This window comes from Micromys minutus (genome assembly GCF_963924665.1).
Source record: "Micromys minutus genome assembly, chromosome: 15".
Lineage (NCBI taxonomy): Eukaryota > Metazoa > Chordata > Mammalia > Rodentia > Muridae > Micromys > Micromys minutus.
In genome coordinates, this window is record NC_137984.1 from 14,629,644 (window position 1) to 14,651,888 (window position 22,245).

Genomic DNA, 22,245 nt, shown 5'->3' on the forward strand with positions numbered 1-22,245 from the left:
TCCTTTCCAATGCTTTCGGGACACAAGGAAACTAGGCGATCCAGGTTAGACTTTTGTAAGATCAGTGTGACTGGCTAGAGTTAGAAGAAGCCAAGGCCAGTTTGGAAAGGTCTGGGGAAGCGGCAATACCAACAGCAATAGTAGTGGGAATGGGGAGGAGGCTGGTGCAGGCGTCAGAGGACACTGGGGAACAGTTGTTGAAAGGAAGGGGGTGTGTTCAATCCACATAAGTGCCAGTGCCTTTGGGGTGGGGCGGGGGAGTGCAGAGGTCAGAAGCACATTCGGCCATGGAAACACAGCCTCTGTGTTTACTGAAGACTTACTGCTTTGGAGATGCCAGACAGACATCTGCACGCCATTCACTGGGTCAGCATTTGCTGCCCCTTCCTAAGGACAGTCTTTCTTTAAAAACTTAGGGATATAACAATTCAGTGCTTATTTCCATTGGGTGTTCTTCGTTATAAAATTATTCCCCAAACTAACACACTGTAAAGGTATCTTAATCCCCTTCTCAGTGTGTATTGTGTCTGATACAAGGTGCTTAGTATGGGTAATGTATAATACACACACACCCGCATGCATGCACATATGCAACATGCTATACGCATCTACATGTTACACATATACACATCTGCATTCGTGCACATATGTAACATGTTACACATACATACATATATAACATACACGTACAAGTACTAGGAGAAATAATCTCCTCACTTCCTATATCAAGCCTTTAACCAGCCTGAAGGTGACATTAGTGCACACATTATTTTATGTGCAGTTTGAATCTCCCACAGGTCTTCAGCCAGGACAAGAATGGACGAGTGCTGTAAGTTTTACACGAGAGGAGTTTTTTCATGTTCCGTGCTAAGGGATGGCCTTTTCTTAACCTTGTGGACCAGAAGGAGCAGTAACATCTCACAGCCGGAACACATGGCTACTGTAAAAGGAGCTACAGAGGCTTCGTATGCCTTGGCCTGGGAAAAAGAAAGCTGAATTATGGCCAGGGCTAAGAAACTATTCAACATCCCAGTTTCGATAGCAACCGTTCTGCAAACAGCAATAGGCAGCAGGTAGACTTTAGCAAAGGAATAGCCAAACAGAAAGCCCAGTGCGGGAACCAGAAGCCCCAAAAGAAACACCTCTAGGTTAGCCATTCTCAGAAACACCAGTCCCACCCTAAAAGCCAAGTAGACCCCCACGAACATTAAAGTCAAACTCAGAGGCCGCACTACTCGCTCTAAACAGGCTGCTTTGTTGGGCACTGTGTGCTTAAGGACCACACCAATCGATATTGGCGTGAGTATGAAAAGAAGGGTAGATATGATCTTTAAGACAGGGATGTGAAATATGCCCGCTAACCCGAGTAGTTGGCTGTAGAGGTATGAGTTGACAGGCATCATGATGAGGGCCAGGGACGTTGACATGCAGGTCATCAAAATGGCCAAAGTGACGTCCCCTTCCAGAAGGAGAGCAAAGAGGTAACCCCCACCTCCTCCTGGGCATGTGCAGGTCATTACGAATCCAAAAGCTTGAGCCTTAGACAAGCCCAAAATCTGAGACAAGAGAAAGCCACAGAATGGCATAAGAAAAAACTGCGTAACCGTCCCAAGAACGATTGGCAAAGGTCTCTTCCACGCTGTTTGGAGCACCTGGAATTCAATCTTGCAGCCAAAGGCACATTTATTTAAAAGGATCATCGGCAAGACAAGTAGGAAGACGGAGCTGTTGACATGGATGGGTGCCTGGAAGAGGCTGTCCTCTGTCTGTCTGGACACTCTCACCCTGACATTCTCTATCTCTTCGATGAGAGCTGTTTGCCTACCTTCGGACTCCCAGAGCTGCATGGTCAGGTTGGTCTCTCCTGGGAAAGTCTTCAGGCTGATGGTAAAGTCTGTGACGTCCAGGGAGGTCTTGGTCACATTCACCACCTGCAGCACTTTGGGATCCTCCAACTTCACAAGGAGGTAGGTGGACTGAGGCCATTTATCCTTATAGCTGGACCTTACGATGACAGTTTCCTCTGTCTTTGTAAATGACAGCATTCCTGTATTTCGTATATTCAGAAATCTGAGAAATGACTTCCTCGCTTCTCCTGGGGTCACCAACAAAAGTAGAATTATAAGAAAAGGTCCAGGCATTTTGAAGGTTTAAACAAACGATGTGTGCCAACCCAGTTTTATCAAAAATCAAAAGATCACTCTTCTTCCGGGTCTTCGGTCACCGAAGGCGTAAATGTGAGTTAGGTAACAGTTGGGATTGGTCGGTCAAGGTCCAAGAGGAGGGACTGTTGTACCTCAAACCAGTCTAAAGCTATCCAGTGAGCAAGCAACACAACCAGTTTAACTTGTAGTTGCAGAAACATAAAAATAAACCCTTGCATTTAACAGGTGTCCCTTACAACAAACAAAAACCTAATCTCTCTTCCTGAGTTCCTTATTACCTGAGGATAAACGCTTGGAGTTATTACTTTTTGAGTCTCTTTGGTCCTCAGGAAATGATAAAATAAAAGCAACCAGGGAGAACAAAACAAAACAAATAGACAAACCCCTAAGACAGGTACTGTAACTTGGGGATCAATTTGACATCAAGTCAGAGTCAAATGGCCTAACTACATGCTGCTATGACAGGAGAGTGGGGAGGGAGGGAGCAGGGAGGGGCCCGGGGAGGGGGAGAGGGGAAAGAGAAGGATGTAGGGGGGGAGGGAACAAGGAAGACAAACGAGATTGGCATAGGAAAACAGCCAGTTAGCTGAAAGACTAGAAGCGCCTTCCTACCAAGGCTGTGTTGTAGCAAAGCATACAAGGAACCAACAAGTACATGTGTCCCCCCCAGTTTCCCTCTCCCCACCACATTCTCTATTTTGATTCTGATCTGATAGAAGTCACACTTACCTCCAAGCTATGGTGACAAATGTGCCAATTCTCTCCTAACAGGCACCGCTAACCTAACCTCTCTCCAGCCTTGGTCCACATCCACTTTGGGAAACGACTTCTTAATAAAACATCTTTTCCTACCAGCATGCCTAGTCCAATTCCTTGTTCAGTGAACAAACCATCAGAAATTGAAGCAGGTGCCCTTTGTACCCTGATTCCCACCTATAATGCTGAGCTGTAGTGACCCAGGCGAGTCGTGTGGCCGCCATCATTAGCTATATTGGCTGGCCACGAGAGCACCCTTGACGCTAATAACTCTAGTTCTAGAGCAATTCTACCCGTCAAAGCAAACACTTGGTGTCTGTAAGTAGGAAAATGTCATGCAGGGTCCCCAGGTAACTTAAGGTAGGCAAAGATACTGCTGCTACTGGGCATTTGATGGTGGAAAGGTACTGACTCCAATTCCAGTAGCCCAGTCTTCTGTTGTAACATGACTCACTGTGCACAGCTGGGGTCATGGGGTCAATAGACCCAACCATGCCTCAGCTTCCATGGAGGGAAAGTAATTCACAGGCTCAATTTCCCAAATGAGAGGATACTGCCCAATGAAAACTAAAACAATAAACTACTACCCTACTACAACTGGCTATTTTAGTTTTGTCTGTGTGCGTGTGCATGCGTGTGTGTGTGTGTGTGTGTGTGTGTGTGTGTGTGTGTGTGCATGTGTGGGGGGGTGTTAGAATACAAAGTAAAGAGCATCGTCATGGCATTATCACAATTAGACTAATCTACTCAGTGACACCAGTTAATTTCCCAAGAAACCTCACCCCACCCCCCTTAGGACAGTGTGACGATAGTGGATCCTGAACTCAGAGCTCCACCTGCTTCTGTCACTAGTGAGCCACCAGTCTGCTTCCCAAGGCACTCCAAAGTGACTAAACACCCGACCCTGGGAAGGCTAAAGCAGGACCATCACGTGGTTAAGGCCAGCACGGGGTACACAGTAAATGCCTGCCAAATGAATAAAGCGCTGAGTGGCTGAGGCACTTGCTGCCAGGGTGAAGACTTGACTTTGATCTCCAGAACACACAGTAGGAAAGAACCAACTCCCACAGGTTGTCCTCTGACCACACACACATGCTGTGGTATGTGTCCCACACACCAGAACTAAATAATGTAACGTGAAAAATAAAGTGAGGGGCTGGAGCGATGGCTCAGTGGTTAAGAGCACTGACTGCTCTTCCAGAGGTCCTCAGTTCAAATCCCAGGAACATGGTGGCTCACAACCATTTGTAATGAGATATGATGCCCTCTTCTGGTATGTCTGAATACTGAGCACTTATATATAACGAATACACAAATATTTAAAAATAAAAATAAAGTGAGCATGTGCTTTTCCTCCCAAGCACTCCCAAGAGTCTGTCTTTGTTTTTGTTTTCTCTTTCAGTTTCTCCTAACCCATCTTCTTAAACTTCAGGACAGAAACCTGATAAATGTAGTCAGCAATCCTAGGATCCAGTTTTCTCATATTTCATGTTCTTTAAACAGGTGCTCATTAGTATCAAAATGTTATTCCAATGGCCCATCTACACTTCTCTCCTGCGCTCTGTGTTTCCATGCTGCAAGTGAAAACTCCAGGCAGGATGGGGGATGGTGTAACCCCACCATTTCTTTAGGCACACTGAATGGGAACCTGAGATTTCTGCCTTCAGGGCATTTGGACACCGGAAGCCGGGGGCTTCCACCTACACCTTGTTCTCTTTAGACAGATGCCTTTCCTGCTAGTCCTTAGTACCAAGGATGCTCACCCTGGCATCCTCTAGCCCTGTGGGCTCCATCACCCAGGACCTAGCCTAGCTTATAAACGGTATAGCCACTGTGGCAGGTCCCTGTCTGGATAGCCTTGTATCTTTTGGGAGAAGATATTTTTCATCCTTCCTAGGTATCACCTGCTATCTTCTCAGTAGGTATTGTTTTTATTACTTATTTAATTTCCTGGAATATTTAATTTTCACTCAATTATATATGTGCTGGCCACCTACTATGTCCAAGAATTGTGATTAACGTAAAATACTGGTTTGTATTAAAACTTTAGGTATCTCAAAACAAAACAAAACAAACAAACAAACAAAAACCCAAAAGACAAGCTTTTAAAAGATTATTTCTAACTGTAGTTTGACAGTTTCCAATAAAACAGCGATCGGAACACAACTATTCTGTTCTCATTTATCTGCGACTTTCCTTACAGCTCTGTCTCGTGCCGACACCGGCAATCAGTCACTGACGTTCCACGTAGGTACACGGGTAACTATAAAGCAATGAATTTAGAACCCGATAAAAGCACAAAATCATCACTATTTATGGCGTGCCCATGAAAAGATGGAGCTGACAAAGACCAAATGAGCATGCTCAGTTTATCTTTAATTAACCCACTGCTGGTACGGAAGGGGGGCGGAAGGGGGGGTGTAGATTTCCTTCCACAGGGTATGTAGTCCTACATCCAGCATAGACAGGAAACATTAGTTCCCCTCAGGTGTAGACAGAAAGCATTCCCCAAGGGGACTTACTTCAGTTCACAGATAAAGTGCAAGGGAGACTAACAGTCAGTCTATACCATTTCTCTTCTCATCTGTGACACATTTACCGTAAAAGGATGAATCCTACTGGAGAAAATGCCTTACCAGGAATATACCCAGTACAACTACATGATACCAAGAAAGTAACTTTCCCTTCTTAGGCATGGCGTTTCTTAGCCAAATGTCTGGAATACTGAATGAGGGGATCTGTAGTTCCCACGTCATGACTGAGGTACACATTCTGTGTATTCTGGCCCCATGGTACTAGGTTGAGTTATAGGACTTGCTGTAAACAATGATGGCAAGTGCCACTGTGAGACCCCACTGTGAGACCCCACTGTGACCCCACCTGCGACCCCACCTGAGACCCCACTGTGAGATCCCACCTGAGACCCCACTGAGACCCCACTGTGAGACCCCACCTGAGACCCCATTGAGACCCCAGCCTGCCATCTGCTGGAGAATGGCAAAATCACAAAAAGGTGAGCGTTGTGTGAGCAGGATCTCGGAGTGAAGGTGTACAGAACATGACACAGCAGCCAGTCAATGGCTGACATTAATCAAACAGGAAAGACACTTTGGTTGCTATTTCTACAGCATAACTCAGAAACAGCTAATCAAAGTACTTTGCCAATAACTATCAACACGGAGTTAAACCTTAAAACACAAAACATGGGACTTAGTAGAAAATTACTGGTGTAAATTATGATCTAATGGAAATAAACTTTAAGTCAGCAACTTTCAGAATTTTAAAAAGTATCTGTAGTCAGACAGACTATCTACTTAGAATGATTTCTGCTTATAAATTGCCTTGAATTCTTGAATGACTATTCCAAGTAGGAGTCAACATTTTGTAAAAACGGCTCTTCATCGCTAAGATATTCTAAAATAACATTCCCTCCGTTATACAAAGGGCCCTCCTCCTTCGTGAGCCACTTTTCCAACGTGTGATCCAAAGGCAAGGCTTCTCCTGAAGGGACGTGACACAGCCTCAGCTTCTGGTGAGAGAGAAAGAAGACACAGAGGGTAAGGACACCCTTTGACACACCCCAAAACATGAAGGAGACACGGTCACGGGACATTACCTTTGCTGTCAGCTTGTTGTTTTCATTCCTGAGATTAGCTAAAGAAGCTGCAAAGTCCACGACCTTCCCAATGCTCCACCGAAGACAAAAGAACATGGCTTTGCTTTTCTCTTTGCTCCCCTTTGGTAAGTAGACCTGGAAGTATGTTCTTTCTGTCTGTGTAAGCAAAAGTTACCATATGGATCAGAGGAGGCATTCCTTATTCAATCAATGGGATCTTTACTCTTCTTTTGGTCAATGTAAAATAACCCTATGACATCAGTTTTAGTGAGAAAACCCTCATGTAGCCCACCTTCCTAACTGCATGTCCCAGAGACTCAAAACCCTAGCAAGGTTATCTGTGTAACCAAGCTGTACAGCCTACGTCATGCTCAGGGCTGTGTGCAGAGGGACTCTTCCATATTTCTGTGTTGAGTTCCAGAGATTCAGACCCAGACTGTAGGCTTCCTTCATATCTCCCATCCATTCCCGAGTTAAGAATGAGTTCAACAGGAACGGAGAGAAATCAAGAAGACCCATGGCTCATTCAACAGCACCAGAATCCCTAGACACACTCCTTCTGCTTAGTTCTCTGAGGAAACAAACTTGTTTCAACTGTACTCCTTGGAATCAAGGCCCTGTCACTTGTGAGACAAGGCTTCTTGATACAAAAGCACTTATTTTTATGTGAAAGACATAAAAGGCATATCAGAGGTATCAGGATTTTTGAGAACAAAGAAAGTAAAGAACTAGTACAACCACCCCCGCCTGAAAGATAGTTTATTAATACAACAGGGTTTCAGAAAACGCTTCTCTAGCATAAGCTGTGCCTTATTGGTCTTCTTCAGTTGCATTTTCCTTATTAAATACTTTTTATTAAAAAGTGAGTGGGAATAGAATATCCCCTGATTCCTAAACACTGTGTTAGGGAGGCATCTTCACAGTCAAGTCCTGTACAATAAGAACACCCTAAGTGAAGTGTCAGTAATGGAAATGTTGGAAAATAATCAAAATTATCTTAAGAAATAATACAGTCAAAACAATTCCAGTCTGATCAGAAAGGATTCTAGATTTGCTGAGGGTCCGTGAGATGTATCATGGCTAAAACATTCAAAGAAAAGGAGAAACAGTGTAAACCTAAGCTTTGGTCCATGTCTGTAACCAGTATTTCCTGTTCCAAAAGGAAAGCAGTAAGAACAGGCAGGAAGAGAAAACTAAAACTCCCAGCCTCTAAAAATATGTCTAGGATCAGAAATGGACTAACAGGAAGCTGAAGCCGGAGGTTTCTGCGTTTATAAATATAAAAACAGCCTTGGAGACCCAGGCTCTAAAGCAAATAAGAAAAAAATTGTGTGTGTGTGTGTGTGTGTGTGTGTGTGTGTGTGTGTGTGTGCGTGCGCGCACATGCGCGTGCGCACGCGTGCGTCTTTCATCCATGGATCCAAGGGAACCAGGACGTGGCTGGTGGCATGGTCTACCCGGAGCTTAAAGCAGGGAGGTAGAAACTCAGCTACAAGGCCCTCAAAGCCAAGATAAACTTGTAGAATCAATACACTAAGATTTAAAGTGAAGCAAAGAATAGAACAAAAATCTAAAGACATAAATTTGTTGGAATGCACAGTGAGATACATTGTATAGTATCACCCACAAAAAGGAGCACCTCATAAAACAAGTGGAAATAAGAGGTAGATATCCAAGAAGAAATACAAAAGCTAAAAATACGGCTTCTAAGATAAGATACTCAAACCAGATAAATTTCTATCATCCTCAATAAAAAGGCTTAATTAATGATGGCGGATCTGAGAGTCACCTAGAGGGCAGCATAAAGCGGAACAGAGAGGAACTACAGACTCCTGGGGCTGCCTGGGCTATAAAGAACCTATCTCAAAAGTAGGCAACAATCAAACACCATAATGCCCATAAGAAGAGACAGAATCGATGCTCACCAATAGGAAAATGGCAAGTCCCATGTTCCATGGACTCTGATGCGCACTTTAAAGGCCATGCCAGCATTGCAGGCACACTTGAGGGTCTCTTCTACTAAGCAATGGGACATACATTCAGAGAGATGACAACATAATCTATCTAAAACCCGTTCCACTTCATTTATAGTCCTCACCACTAGACATTTATAAATACATGTATATGTATGCAAATGCACACTCGTAAATAATACAGAGGGAGTATATAACATACTATGCTGGTTAGTTTTTTGTTGACTTTTCAGACTAGAGACACCTAAAAAAAGGCCTCAGCTGAGGAACTGCCTCCATCAGATTGCGCTATTGGCATGTGTGTACGAATTTTCTAGATTGCTGATGGAGGGAGACACAGCCCCACATGGGCATGTCATTTCCGAGCTGTATAAGAAAGCAGGCTGAGCAAGGCAGGCGGAGCAAAACAACAAGCAACGCTCTTCTGCGGCTCCAGCCTGAGTCTATGCCTCAGTGATGAACGATGGAATGTGGAAGCTGAAATAAACCTTTTCCTCCCCAGGTTGCTTTTGGTGTTCTGTCACAGCAACAGAGAAGCAAACTGGGGCACATACAAATGGCTAAAAGTTAACTAGTGACTCTGTAGTAAGGCATGTAACTGTGCATGCTTGTGTAGTCTGAGTGTTTTTCCAGGCTGCCTGGAGCTCACTCTGTAGCTTGGTTGACCTTGAACTCCTGATCTCCTACTCCAGTCTCCTGAGTGTTGGCTTCTAAAGACACTGTCTAGAGAAGTTCCCCTCCCTAAACACAAGCACCTTCACAGGAGAAACACCCGTTAAAAACCATGCAATGAATAATCTGGGGTTATTTAGAAAAATAAAGTAGGCTATAGTCATACAACAGAGAAATGTATATTCTGAATGAACTAGAGCAAACAGAAAACTATTAGCACAGAAAAATATTTAGACAATGATGCAAAGTGCGGGAGACAGTGAAGGGCACACATGCTTCACCGCCAAGTGGAGAAGTGTGGGGGATGTAGGGTACAGACCCGGCCACGCATGACCTCTTCCAATGATGCGAGTAAGGGTTAAGCTGGATTCAGTCAGAGAGCAGACCTCACGGACATTTAACACATTCGCTCTTCTCACCTGCGGCAGGGACTTGTCCCCATCAGCGTGCATCTTCAGTTTCATCAGCGCCACCTTGGCGGCTGTCGCGCTGCTTTTCGCACCTTTCCGACCCTTACTTGCTGCCCCTCCTGTCTTGGCATCTAAGGAAGAAGTACAAGCATGTAAGACTTTCCTGTCAGTTTCCAGATTTCCTTCCCCCTCCCTCCCTTCCCCCTTCCTTCCTTCCCCCTTCCTTCCTTTCTTCCTTCCTTCCCCCTTCTGTCCTTCCTTCCTTCCTTCTCTCTTCCTTCCTTCCCCCTTCCTTCCATCCTTCCTTCTCCCTTCCTTCCTTCCTTCCCCCTCCCTTCCTTCCTTCCATCCTTCCCCCTTCCTTCCTTCTCCCTTCCTTCCCCCTCCTTCCTTCCTTCCCTCCCCCTTCCTCCCCCTTCCTTCCCCCTCCCTTCCTTCCTTCCATCCTTCCTTCCTTCCCCCTTCCGTCTTCCTTCCCTCTTGTTTTGAGACAAGGTCTCTCTATATAGCCTTGGTACTGAGATCCACCCACCTCTGCTGGGATTAAAGAAGTACACCACCATGCCCACCTTAACCATTATGGCCTTTGGCATACACAAATTAAACGGTAGAACTTTATTAAATATATTTACATCATTGATGGTCGAGCTAAATGACTTCTATCTCAAAAAGCCCACAGGCACATGCTTCTTTCTGGCTAACCTATTTAATCTAAAGTAACTACTGACCCTTTTTTATAACACTTGAGGTTTGAACAAAGGGCACCACCCTTAATATGGAACTAAAAAGTCCTACTAAACTAATACACTGCCAGACAAGCTAAGTCACAGCCGGGCTCTGGACTGGAGCTACCTCATCCCGTCAGCAGCATTCAGAGAACAGCTCGGTTGAACGTGTTGTGTAGACAAAGGAGTCTGGCATGCCAGCCTCATCGATATACCTACGACAACTGTTAACACTGGGTCAGCACCACATCTGTGCTGCCCAACAAATGAGACTAGCCCATGGGAACCTTCCTATTTCCTGCTGGTCAGGAAGGCTTTGTACAAAATAACAAGAATTCATCAAAATGCAAATTCTTGGGGCTATAGAGATGGCTTGGCTGTTAAAAGCACTGGCTGCTTTTCCAGAGGACCTGGGTTCAACTCCTAGCACTAACATGGCTCATAGCTGTATATAACTGCAGTCCCAGAGCACCTGACACCCTCTCTGGGCTCCAAGGGCACCAGGCACGCAAGTGATGCTCAGACATACACACAGACAAACACCATCCACAGAATTTAAAGATAAATAGTAGGATTTTAGGAAAGACTGTAAGTTCTTACACTGGGGGCCCTGAGCCAAAGCCCCCGTCACTGAGGATGAGACATAAGGGGCAGGAGTTGGAGAGTGACAGGTATGCTCTAGGAAGCAAAGCAGCCGTGGAAGCTTAGCTTGTGTGACTCACCGACAATGTCTCTGACAAGTTTTTGTGTGGCAGCCATTCGAGGCTTTGGGGTCTCCAGCTTTTCACACTCATGGTCCGACTGATGGCGGTGCCTACAAGTACGAGAGAGAGGCTCTGGCTAATGGATTGACAGACGGCCATGAAAGCTGGCATGATTTAGGGATTACCTCAGGCAGAAGTTCTTCTCGCAGTAAGGACAGATCACTGCCACAAGCTCTACTTCAGAACAGCCCTTGAACGAGCATGAGTAAGATCTGTGTTCATCTGTCTTCAGTCTCTCCTTGATGACATTCGCCTAAAACCGCAAGAGGAGGAATGGCGCTGTAGTTCCCGCTGAAAACAGTACAAAAGCCAGTGACAGAAGACAGCATCCACACCATTCCAGCCCAAGTGTATGACATTAACTTTTCTAATGTGTTACAACTACACCTTAAGTTAAAGTGGAATGACTGTGTGTGTGTGTCTGTCTGTCTGTTCTTACTTTGTAATACCCCAGGGGCTCTGAGTTTGCAGTGTTTCTAGTCTGCCTCCTGAGAGCTGGGATTGACCAGGGCTTACCATTGTACCCAGTTTATCGCCTAAAGTTTTCCTCTCTGGTTTGTAACAGCGGCATATGTCCAGATAGTTAACTCATCAACCCTCAAATGGGAGCTGTACCTACTTCTTACGCCAGTTTTAGGAAATAAAGAACTATTTCCTAAAATCACATATGTATCATGAAGCAGTCTTCAAAATCATAAACTATGTCTCATGCTCTATGAAATATTTTATTATCACAAAATGTTACATCAGAACACAAGAGGAGTGTTTTTGGGGAGGAGGGAAAAATAAACAGACGAACTATATTGCAGAACATAGACTGAGTAGATTCTTAGAGTTAAGAAAATCTAAGAAAACGATTGCTTCAAATCTGTAGTCACAGGAAAATTCTTCATATAATTGCAGGGATATCTACTATAATTCAAAATCTAAATTTTCTTCCAAATGTGCAGCCATGACTTAAAGGTAAAATTAATTTTGTTTGTTGGACTATGGATTTGCTCATGGTGGTCTAAGGCTGACAGGCCAGAAAACTTTGCTACCACAGACACCAGTCAAGATGAGCCCTCTGGCGAAGGAACCAGTGAGCTGGAAGGACAGTCTGACGTCAGCACTGAGGCCAGCACGGATTAATGTGGTGGGGAGTGCTAAGATAGAAATTAGGAGGATAAAAATGGGAATCCCAAGGAAAACCAATTTTCTTCAAACGAAAATGCAGCAAAAGATTCTGAATGACGATGTCTAGTGTACCGAGCATCTTTAAACCTAACCAAATTCTGCACATGAGTACAAATGTGTAAATTATGTCAGGTAAGAGAAAATGAACATACCTCAGGACAACCATGAGCGTCCTTGCTTCTGTGTTCAAGGCTTAAATAATTACAAAAAGGTGTTTAGTTAAAGGCAATCAGCTAACGCATATAAAAGTAACTGCAGTAACTCGGGCTGTTTGAACTTCTCACATCCTTAAGGAGCATCCTGCACACGACACTAGTGACATCCGTGTAAGAACAAGCTGAAACCACAGAACGGGTACTGTAGGGGCTACAGTCTCAAACATTCTAACCGGAAGTGTTCACCTGCAACTGAGTATAAACAACGCACCATTCTAGTTATATTTCCCTGGAGTGCTCTGAAGTACATGCAACCGTGGGGGGGGGGGTCCTCGCAGTCTCTTTTGGAAGGAATCAGTCAATGAAGGGGATGTAAAGTCAAGGGGTGCCTTCCCAAGTCCTCGAGTGGAACCCAGGTCCCATTTGTAAGTGCTGCGTTCAAGTAAAATGCAGTATCCATTTTGAGAACATTATAGGTTGGACATTTTACATACACTAATGAAAATACAGAGAATAATCATGGCTGGATTTTTTAAAAAGCTATAGTCCTTAAATTATGGTATCGTTCTCTCACTGTAATTACGACACATCATCTTAAAATCCACATTTATGAATGCCTCTCAGGAAACTGACGGACATACACGTGTCGCCAACCAGAGCCTGTGCCCAGTCAGCCTGTTTTCCACAAACAATCTCAACACGGAATATTAACTGTCAATGGCTAAAGCTACAACTCTCTTTAAATTGTTATAGTTTCCAAAATTAACTCCATCCTGAGAAACACCAGCATTCTTTTCAAATCCTACATAAAAAAACGTTAACTTACCAAAATATTCCTGAACAACCGTCACACACAAATGGAAGAAAATCTAAAATTGGAGGGAAACATTGCAGGTACTGGTCAGTATCTGATCTTGATTTAGTTTTCTTAAGCAAAGAAAAAAAAATCTACTGCCCAACTCTAAGATAATTTTTCTTCCCAATGTCCCTGTGTATCAAGTTACTATATAATCCTGATTAAACAAAAACTACCGAATCTTCAGCTCTAGGAAAGTGGCTAAATCAGTGGGAGACAGATGTTACTCAGAAACTCTGTTTAAAAGAGAAAAAATAAAAAGGTGGTATTTTTCTCTGTTGTTTTGTTTCCAAGACTTACTAGGTGTTCTTTTTTAGAACAGTATCTGCAGAAAGTCTGCACTCGGTTTCCTAATTTTGCCTCCACTGAACATCAATCTAGCAACAGTAAGCAGGTTACCTAATGATAAAGCCAGGCATACACATGTACTACATGCTATATATATGTTTCTCTCTCATACAGATATGTGTGTGTATTGTATCTATAATTCCTTACTGGTTATTTCATCTTAATGCTGTCTATATACATATACTTTGGAAAGTTCACACAAGTATCAGTTCTCAGTTACAGAAATTATTCATTCATATTTGTTCATTGATTCATTAATTATTAATACCAGTTATTAAAAACACTCAATCCCTTTTCTGTGTTTATTTTCTGTTTGACACAGGTTTCATATAACCAAGACTGGCCTCTGAACTCCTGATGCCCCTGGTCCCCGCTTTTCAGACTCCAGAGTGCCGGAAATACAGTATGAGCCCCATACCTGACTCAATCACTTTCTAAACTGATTTCCATCCATCTCGTATATAAATTATAGCAAGTAGCCGCATGAAGCTAGATATACCCAGTCACACTAGTTTACAATGAAAACCACAAGGTCCTGCTCAGTCCCCTTTACAGAAAGCTGCAATAGTCGAGAAAAGATGTGACCCTAAAAGGTATCTTAATCCAAAATGCAAATAGGTTGTATGTAAATAAAAGGGGCCCCTAGGTAATCATGCTTACAAACCAAGGGCCCAAATATTTCCCTCGAGTGAGAAGTGCCTAGTGAACTGTTGGTATTGTTATTAAGTAAAGCATAATACTATAGGTTTCAATTTCATACCAAGAAATTAAATATAGCTGTCAACACGTAAACGCAAACACATAATCTGTAGAATTTTTATTTATTTTTTATTTATTTTTATTATTGCTGTGTGTGTGTTGTGTTTTCTTGTACTCTGACACATACTTTGGGACTCACTTTTCTCTTCCCACTGTGATTATGAAGCAGGGTCTGTCTTACTCCTGGCTAGTGGCCCCTGAATGAGCTTCCTGTCCGACTGCCATGCTCCTGTCTACCAGGAACATGCCAGGCTTGGATTAGACTTCATCACTGGCCCATTACGTCACTTTCAATGGGAAAAATTGGGCATGTTTGCTATTTTGAGGCTGCAAGTATTATATCCCATTCAAGGAAACCCATGAGGAGACGTTTCGATCAAAGTAACTTGCTAGCATCAGATATCTTTTTCTGCCAGTCCAAGAGATAGGCCTCGTCTTAATAACACCACAGATATGTAAAACTGGAAAGAATGAGCCATATCACAGATGGCAGATATTTCTAGATGTAATCAGCTTAACAAGATGTATATGTCATATATATATATGTGTGTGTGTGTATAAATATGTGTGTGTGTGTATATATATATATATATGTATATTATATATATATATATATATATATATATATATATATATATATATATATATATATGTATGTATATATAAACTAAGCTTGCCTAGGAAAGGACTACATGAAACAAAGTTTTGATCTGCTGAGTGTTTCACTGCAATGTATGGTAAAGGACACATATATGTAGCATGTCCTGTCTTGCCTTTGCTTAACGCAGACATCACTTACTGCAGGAATCCAGTCTTAACCCAAGAGTTCGATTCTAGAACTTGCTAGGAGCTGCCGGAAGCTGCAGTCTTCTCTATACACATTTGTAGTGCAATCCAGTAGGTAACACCCTGAAACTTGATGCATACCACCGGGGTCTATGTTTATGGCAAGGTCTCTTGTCATAAATGGAGAGACCATCACCACAGTATTTATTAAACCTTCCTAGAACACGGTTTACTAATCTGCCACTAGCAACTTAAGTGAATATTAGAAACCCCAAGACTTCTAAAAACTTGCAAATACAGTTAAAAGCGGATGCTGTTCAACTCATTCGTCTGACAAAATAATAATAACAACAACAATAACAATAATAATAATAAAGTCTAGGACAGTGGATGCACCACAGTCGCAGTAGTAAGGACCGAGGAGAACTGGAATACTGATCCACGCCGCTTTGCAGACCAAGGCGATTTGGATACCCCGAGAAGTCTGCAAGGTGTGCTTTCGGGATCAAGAGTGGAAACCAAGGGGCCACGAGTTTCGCCCCTAACCTGAGGACGAGCAACAAAAACACCGCCACCATCACCCTAGAAGGCCACTCGCCCCCCGCGTCCTCCCTCACCCGCCGCCACCGCCCCGGCCGTGAGAACCCGGCCCAGGTCTCCCGCGGCCGAAGACGGGACTTCCAGCGTCACCTCGCTGCCGGCAGTGCTGCACCTGGCAGTGCTGCCCAATGTCCAACTCCGCCATCTTTCCACCGCCGTAAGGGCAGGGGGCGGAGCACCGCTGCGTACGTCAACCGGGAGCAGGAGGGACCCGGGGGCGGGGCGTCCTTGGGGTGGGCGGTGCCTATGTGAGGCGAGGCGGGGCCCACAGGAGAGGCGGGGCCTGGGTGAGGACCGGAAGTGAAGACGCTACGTGGAGGTTCCAGCGCTCTCTAGAATGGGAAGAGACAGTGGAACTTAATTCCTGTAGCTGAGGTTCTCGCGCTCAAGACTAAGAAAAACCCAGCTCTGCTTTTGGAAACTTCACCCGCTGTTCTCTACACCGAGTCTCCAAAATTGAGAACGCCCTCACGAAGATTTCTTGTTTTTTAAGTGACGCTAATCCCAGGAGCCGACGCAGACCCGACACGAATATTGTAAGAATCAAGTGACATACCTGGACACTGGTTACTGTTGTCTCGATGACTTTAGTTCGAAGTAAATGCCCTCACAGTGAAAGCGTTTGGCTTTTGTTTTTTATTGTAAAGGTCTCTTTTTCGTTTCTTATTTGTTACAATTCTAGGGGGGGAAATGCTTGTAACTGACGACCTCAGGGCTCCTCGGTTTACAGAGTGCATTCTCACTTGGCAAGTTCCTGGCACAAGGCATGAAGGGAGCTGTTTGATACCTGACGAGCCTCTTCACAGGAACTAATGGGAGGCCTTGCCTTGTAGGTGGGGTAGGAAGGATGTCATTCCACTGACAAGACACCTGACACCATTCACAGTGGATGAGTGACAACCACCTGCATTCAGGATAGGAACCTGAATAGTATGCACTGTCTCCCATGTGATTTAAGAGTCCCCAGTTACTCTCCTGGAGAGTTAAGTAGATATGATTGCCTCACACCGTAACTTTTCAGTGCATTCTGGGTATTGAAACATAGGCCCTTAGTGGCAAACACTTTTCTCTCCGGGCTTCCTCCCCAGCCCTTGTGATTTCTTGAATTTAAGGCTCAGCGACTCACCTAAAGTTTTGTTAATGCTGGTGGAGTCAAGCAGCAGCAGACTTTCTAGAATTTTACAGTGACTGACTGTTCTAAATAGGTGGCAAATATATATCTCACCAATCCAATCAGAACTCTTTCTTTTTCCGGGTCTTGGAGATCTCCTAACAGCCAAGACTGAAAAGTTTAGCTACTCTGAGTCGCCTTTTCTGATTTTTCTGTAGATATTATTTTTGAAACATGAGTTCTGTATCTCTAGCAGTTTGAGTACCTGCTCTATGTTATTTGACAGTAAAACTTAAGTGCAAAATGAAGGCTTTTTTTTTCTGTGCCATTCCCTCCCTAACTAAAGAACTATTTATTCTCTGGATTATTTTTTTCCCAGTAAAAAGTCATTTCCTTGCCCAAGATATTCCTTCAGTTCCTCATTAGGCACACCAATTTTTAGTTTGTTCTGTAAAGTGTGTCCTCTACCCCATCTCCAGCATCACAATGCCTCCCTCCAGTTCAGTAGACTTTTGGGTTCCTTAATGTGTCTACCTGTGTCTACACGTTGCGGATGCCATTTTCTTTTCCCTAGAATGGTCTCTATGTCAAGGATCCCCAAATTTCCTTCGAACTACGAATCAACGTGCGAGCTTGTCAATAAATATGGTTGCTACCCTCCTCCTGGGGTCCAATTATAGGGTTGCTGTAAGAAACTGTGTGATTGGCTATACATCGGTCCTCATCAAGTGCATTTAGGAAGCCCTTTGTCCCCTGCTCTACTTTCAGCATAGACTCCAGCCATTCCTTCATCATGCAAGGCTTTTGGAAGGTATGGGTACAGTTCGACCCCTCAGGACAGCAGCCATCTGCTTTCCAGGCACTCACTGTGTAAGTTAATTGTTAGCTCTACCCAGGTCCTATTATAATTTACTGGTCTCCACTCCCCATTCCACTTGCCATGCCCCTCCCCCTGCTTTGGGTTCTATTATCTATGTCATAAAATCTGTCCTTAGGTCAACTCAGCAAGCAATATGAACATCCTCTACATTTGAGGTGCTAGTCTATATTCGATGCAGAATTAAATACAACAGAGTTCACAGCTACATTGAACTCATAAGCTCTAAGATGGGATGCCTTTGTTTGGCACTTAAAATCTTGCAAATTTTGGCCCCGCCTACCTTCCCCTTGATATCTCCTGAAGTCTCATCACCCTGGGGCCTGTCACCTGGCCCTTTTGCACTGCCATTTTCTTTACTTGGAAGGCTCATCTCTACCTCCCAGGTCGCTCTAATCTCTCGTTTAGGGTTTGGTTTTAATTTAATCATACTCAGTTGACCTGCTCTCTGTACTGTGTCTTTTCCTAAGCATTTGTCCCAGGCTTGATTCTTCATTTTTAATATGGAATCACTGGTTTGTTTATGCTCCTCTCTGTAAGATTCCTGCGGCCAGATTTGGCTCCCTTAATTGCCATGAAGGATCGTATTAAATTAATTGTATTAAAAGTGCCTTGAGCCTATATTTTAGATGTTAATAGAATACATGGAGTAGATTGCTGAATCTCTTTTCTGCTTCTGCCCGGGTGAGTCTGGCACAGGTTCCTGTGCCTGCTCTGCTTTCTTTTGCATTCTTACCTCATTCCCTCTGCTTTAGAACGTCTGTCGACACCTCTTCACAGACCTCTTTCAGATTTTTTTCATCATTCCTTCTATAGTTATTTTCAGGTTATTATGGCTATTTTTATAACTTTATCACCATTTACTAGGTTAGGCTGTGTGATTAGGATCTGATATTGTGCTCAGTATATATTTGTTCTCTATCTATGGCATTTTTTTTTTCCTGATGAGGGTAGAGCCATTGCTCTCAGGTTTTAGAATGTCACAACCTAACCATCTGAAAAAATAATGTCACTCTGTGCTGAAGGAACTGTAAACAGAGGCGAGACATAGAAAAATATTCTGAATTGTTATTAACAGTTCAAATTCAGAAAACAGAAACAAAACAAAATAAAACAACATTCAGCAGCAGCAGAAAATATAAATACTCATGATAAAGTCACCTTTACCACAGTGAAAATTAGTTAACCATAGCCAAATGCAAGAATTTTCATGAAAGAAAAATATGTAACAATGAATAGAAAGATAAAAGCCAAAGAATGTGTACTGTGTCAATCCACGTCCATATCATCAAAAGGTATCACCTTTGGTTAAGCACTGGTATCTAGTATTATGCCTATGAAGAAAGTTCAAGAAAGCAGATACTGGGTGCCACAAAAAGAATATCTGTAGTGAGGAGAGGGGATACCGTACCTGAGGAGGGAGGAGTGGGGATAGCATACCTGAGGAGGGAGGTGAGGAGGGGGGATAGTATACCTGAGGAGGGAGGTTGGGGGGATAGTATACCTGAAGAGGGAGGTGGGGGGGTAGCATACCTGAGGAGGGAGGGGAGGAGAGGGGATAGCATACCTGAAGAGGGAGGTGGGGGGGTAGCATACCTGAGGAGGGAGGTGAGGAGGGGGAATAGTATACCTGAGGAGGTAGGTGGGAGGGATAGCATACCTGAGGAGGGAGGTGAGGAGGGGGATAGCATACCTGAGGAGGGAGGTGAGGAGGGGGATAGCATACCTGAGGAGGGAGGTGAGGAGGGGGATAGCATACCTGAGGAGGGAGGTGAGGAGGGGGATAGCATACCTGAGGAGGGAGGTGGGGGGGGATAGCATACCTGAGGAGGGGAGGTGAGGGGGAATAGCATACCTGAGGAAGGAGAGGCTTCTTTGTACCCTTCTCTGGCTTCTTTGATGTTCTCTATATAGTTCTTTATTAACCTGCCTGTAATATGTGTTTACATACTTTTCTATACATTTATTAGGGTTTGCAATAAAAATGTTGATTTAAAGGTCATATGCTCTAAGATCAACAATTAATAAATGAGACTTTATGAAACTAAAATTTTTCTGTGAGACAAAGGACACCATCAGTAGAACAAACATCAGCCTACAGAATGGAAAAAGATTCTCACCAACTCTACATCTGACAGAAAACTAATATACAAAACACATAAAGAACTGAAGATTTTATAAAACAACTAACCAAATAATCCAGTAAATACGGGGGTACCCATATAAAGAGAGAAAATTCTCAATAGAGGAGTCTCAAATCACTAAGAAATACTTAGTTAAAGAAATGTTCAACATCCTTACCCATCAGGGAAATCCAAATCAAAACCACTTTGAGATTTCAGCATCCACTGGTCAGAATGGCTAAAATCAATAGCTCAACTGACAGCTCATGCTGGTAAGAATGTGGAGAAAGGGTCAGGAATAGTCCTCTGGCTGGTTGGAATGCAAAATTGTACAACCACTTTGAAAATCAATATGGTGGTTTGTCAGAAAATAGAATCAAGGTACCTTAAGACCCAGATATACCACTCGGGCATATATCCAAAGGACACTCCATCCTACCACAAATATAAGCTCAACTATATTCACTGTGGCTTTATTCACAATAACTAGAATCTAGAAACAGTATAGATGTTCCTCAACTGAAGAATGGATAAAGAAAATGTGGTACATCTATACAATAGAGTATTACTCAGCTAATTTAAAAACAGTGGCATCATGAAAATTTCAGGGAAATGGATGGAACTAGAAAACATCAGCCTGAGCAAGCTAACCTGTACCCTCAAAGACAAACATGCTATATATTCACTTAGAACTGCATATTAGCATGTACCAAGAACATGCATGCTACAATTCACCGACATAGGAAGGCTAAGTAACGAGATGGTCTCTAAGGGGACACATGGGTCTCCCTGGGAAGGGGAAATAAAATCGATTTTGCAGGTGGACTTAGGGTGAGGAGGGAGGAGGAAAAGAGGACTGGAATTGGCAAGCATTTGTGGAAACCTTGTGCAGTAGAAACTCCCAGGATTCTATGAGAGTGAGCCGAGTTAACCCTTTCCTCCCCAGTGTGCTTTTTGGTCATGGATTTGTCACAGCAAGAGAAACCTTGACTAAGGCACCCTTGGAGAATCCTGGGAGTTTCTACTATGTGTATGTGAATGATAAATACATACATTTTCAAAGGAACATAATTTTCTGTTTTCTAGCATATGGCTTGTACTGTTTTCTTTTTAGTTTTCTTCTTCTCTCATACAATAAATCCTGGCCACAGTTCCTCCTCCCTCCACTCCTCCCAGACCCCTTCCCCACATCATCTCTTTCCCAGATCCCCTTCTTTACTTCCTTTGAAAAGATGAGGCTGTTCAGAGACACCAGCAGAACAAGTTACAATGAAACTAGCCAAAAAACCCCATAGTAGGTCTGGATGAGAAAAGCCAGTAAGGAAGGAAAGGGTCCCAAGAACAGGCGAAAGGGTCAGAGATACCCCCACTCCCACTGTTCAGGGTCCCACAAAAACAGCAAGAAACTCCACCATGACATATCTGCAGAGGACCTAGCAGAGAATCATTCAGCCTCTGAGATTGTCACTTCAATCTCTGTGAGTGTCTAGGAGCCCTGCTCAGTTGATTCTGAAGGCTGTGTTCTCCTGGTGTCCTTGAGTCTTCTGACTCCTTCCTCCCCCTCTTCTGTGTGATTTCCTAACCTCTGCAGGAAGGGACCTGATGGCGATCTTCAATTTCAACTCTTTTGAGCCTAATATTTGGCTGTGGGTCTCTGCATCTGCTCCCATCAGCTGCAAGGTAGGTACTAATCTCTCAGTATAGCAGACTACCATTAGTATTAATTTTATTGGTATTTGTCTCTATCGTAGGTCTCTGGGGTATCCAGCCTCTGGTTGCTGGCCATCTAGACAGTGTCCAGCATGGGCTCCCTTTGGCGGCATGAGCCTGTGCCTCCATTGCCCCCACACGTGAGATAGGTAGATTGTAGGTCAAAGGTTTGTGGCTGGGTTGGTGTGGGAGTCCCATCACTGGACGTTGCCTGGTTACAGAAAGTGGCCAGTTCAAGATCCATATCCTACATTTCTAGGAGCCCTCACTAGTGTCACCACCTCTGCTGGCTAGTTTCGTGTGTCAACTTAACACAAGCCAGAGCCATCATAGAGGAAGGAGCCTCCATTTAGGAAATGCCTCCAGGAGATCCAGCTGGAAGGCATTTTCTCAATTAGTGATCAAGGGGGGAGGGTCCAGCCCATTGTGGGTGGAGCCATCCCTGGCCCAGCCCATTGTGGGTGGAGCCATCCCTGACCAAGCCCATTGTGGGTGGAGTCATCCCTGGCCCAGCCCATTGTGGGTGGAGCCATCCCTGGGCTGGTAGTCCCAGCTTCTATAAGTAGGATGAGCAATGCGAAGCAAGCCAGTAAGCAGCACCCCTCCATGGCCTCTCTATCAGCACCTGCCTCTAGGTTCCGGCCCTGCTTGAGTTCCTGACTT

General features: G+C 43.9%; 2 protein-coding genes across 3 annotated transcripts; both read right to left on the bottom strand.

The window, feature by feature from the left end:
* Nucleotides 1–836: 836 nt before the first annotated feature.
* On the bottom strand, nt 837–2,141 carry SLC10A5 (solute carrier family 10 member 5; the record flags this gene model as incomplete). The annotated part of the gene is made up of 1 exon (XM_080929346.1): nt 837–2,141. The coding sequence occupies one exon, from the start codon at nt 2,139–2,141 to the stop codon at nt 837–839; it is 1,305 nt and encodes a 434-aa protein (XP_080785472.1).
* Nucleotides 2,142–5,328: 3,187 nt separating this feature from the next.
* On the bottom strand, nt 5,329–15,913 carry ZFAND1 (zinc finger AN1-type containing 1). Of its 2 annotated transcripts, none has more exons than XM_080929529.1 (8): nt 15,852–15,913; nt 13,239–13,281; nt 12,410–12,449; nt 11,207–11,334; nt 11,040–11,131; nt 9,602–9,723; nt 6,538–6,693; nt 5,329–6,447 (listed from the first exon to the last, which is right to left on the bottom strand). In XM_080929529.1, the coding sequence occupies exons 1-8, from the start codon at nt 15,904–15,906 to the stop codon at nt 6,280–6,282; spliced, it is 804 nt and encodes a 267-aa protein (XP_080785655.1). In that variant the 5' UTR covers nt 15,907–15,913; the 3' UTR covers nt 5,329–6,279. The 2 variants fall into 2 exon arrangements, with proteins under 2 accessions (XP_080785655.1, XP_080785654.1); XM_080929528.1 differs by having other exon boundaries at nt 5,329–6,450.
* Between the last annotated feature and the right edge of the window lie 6,332 nt (nt 15,914–22,245).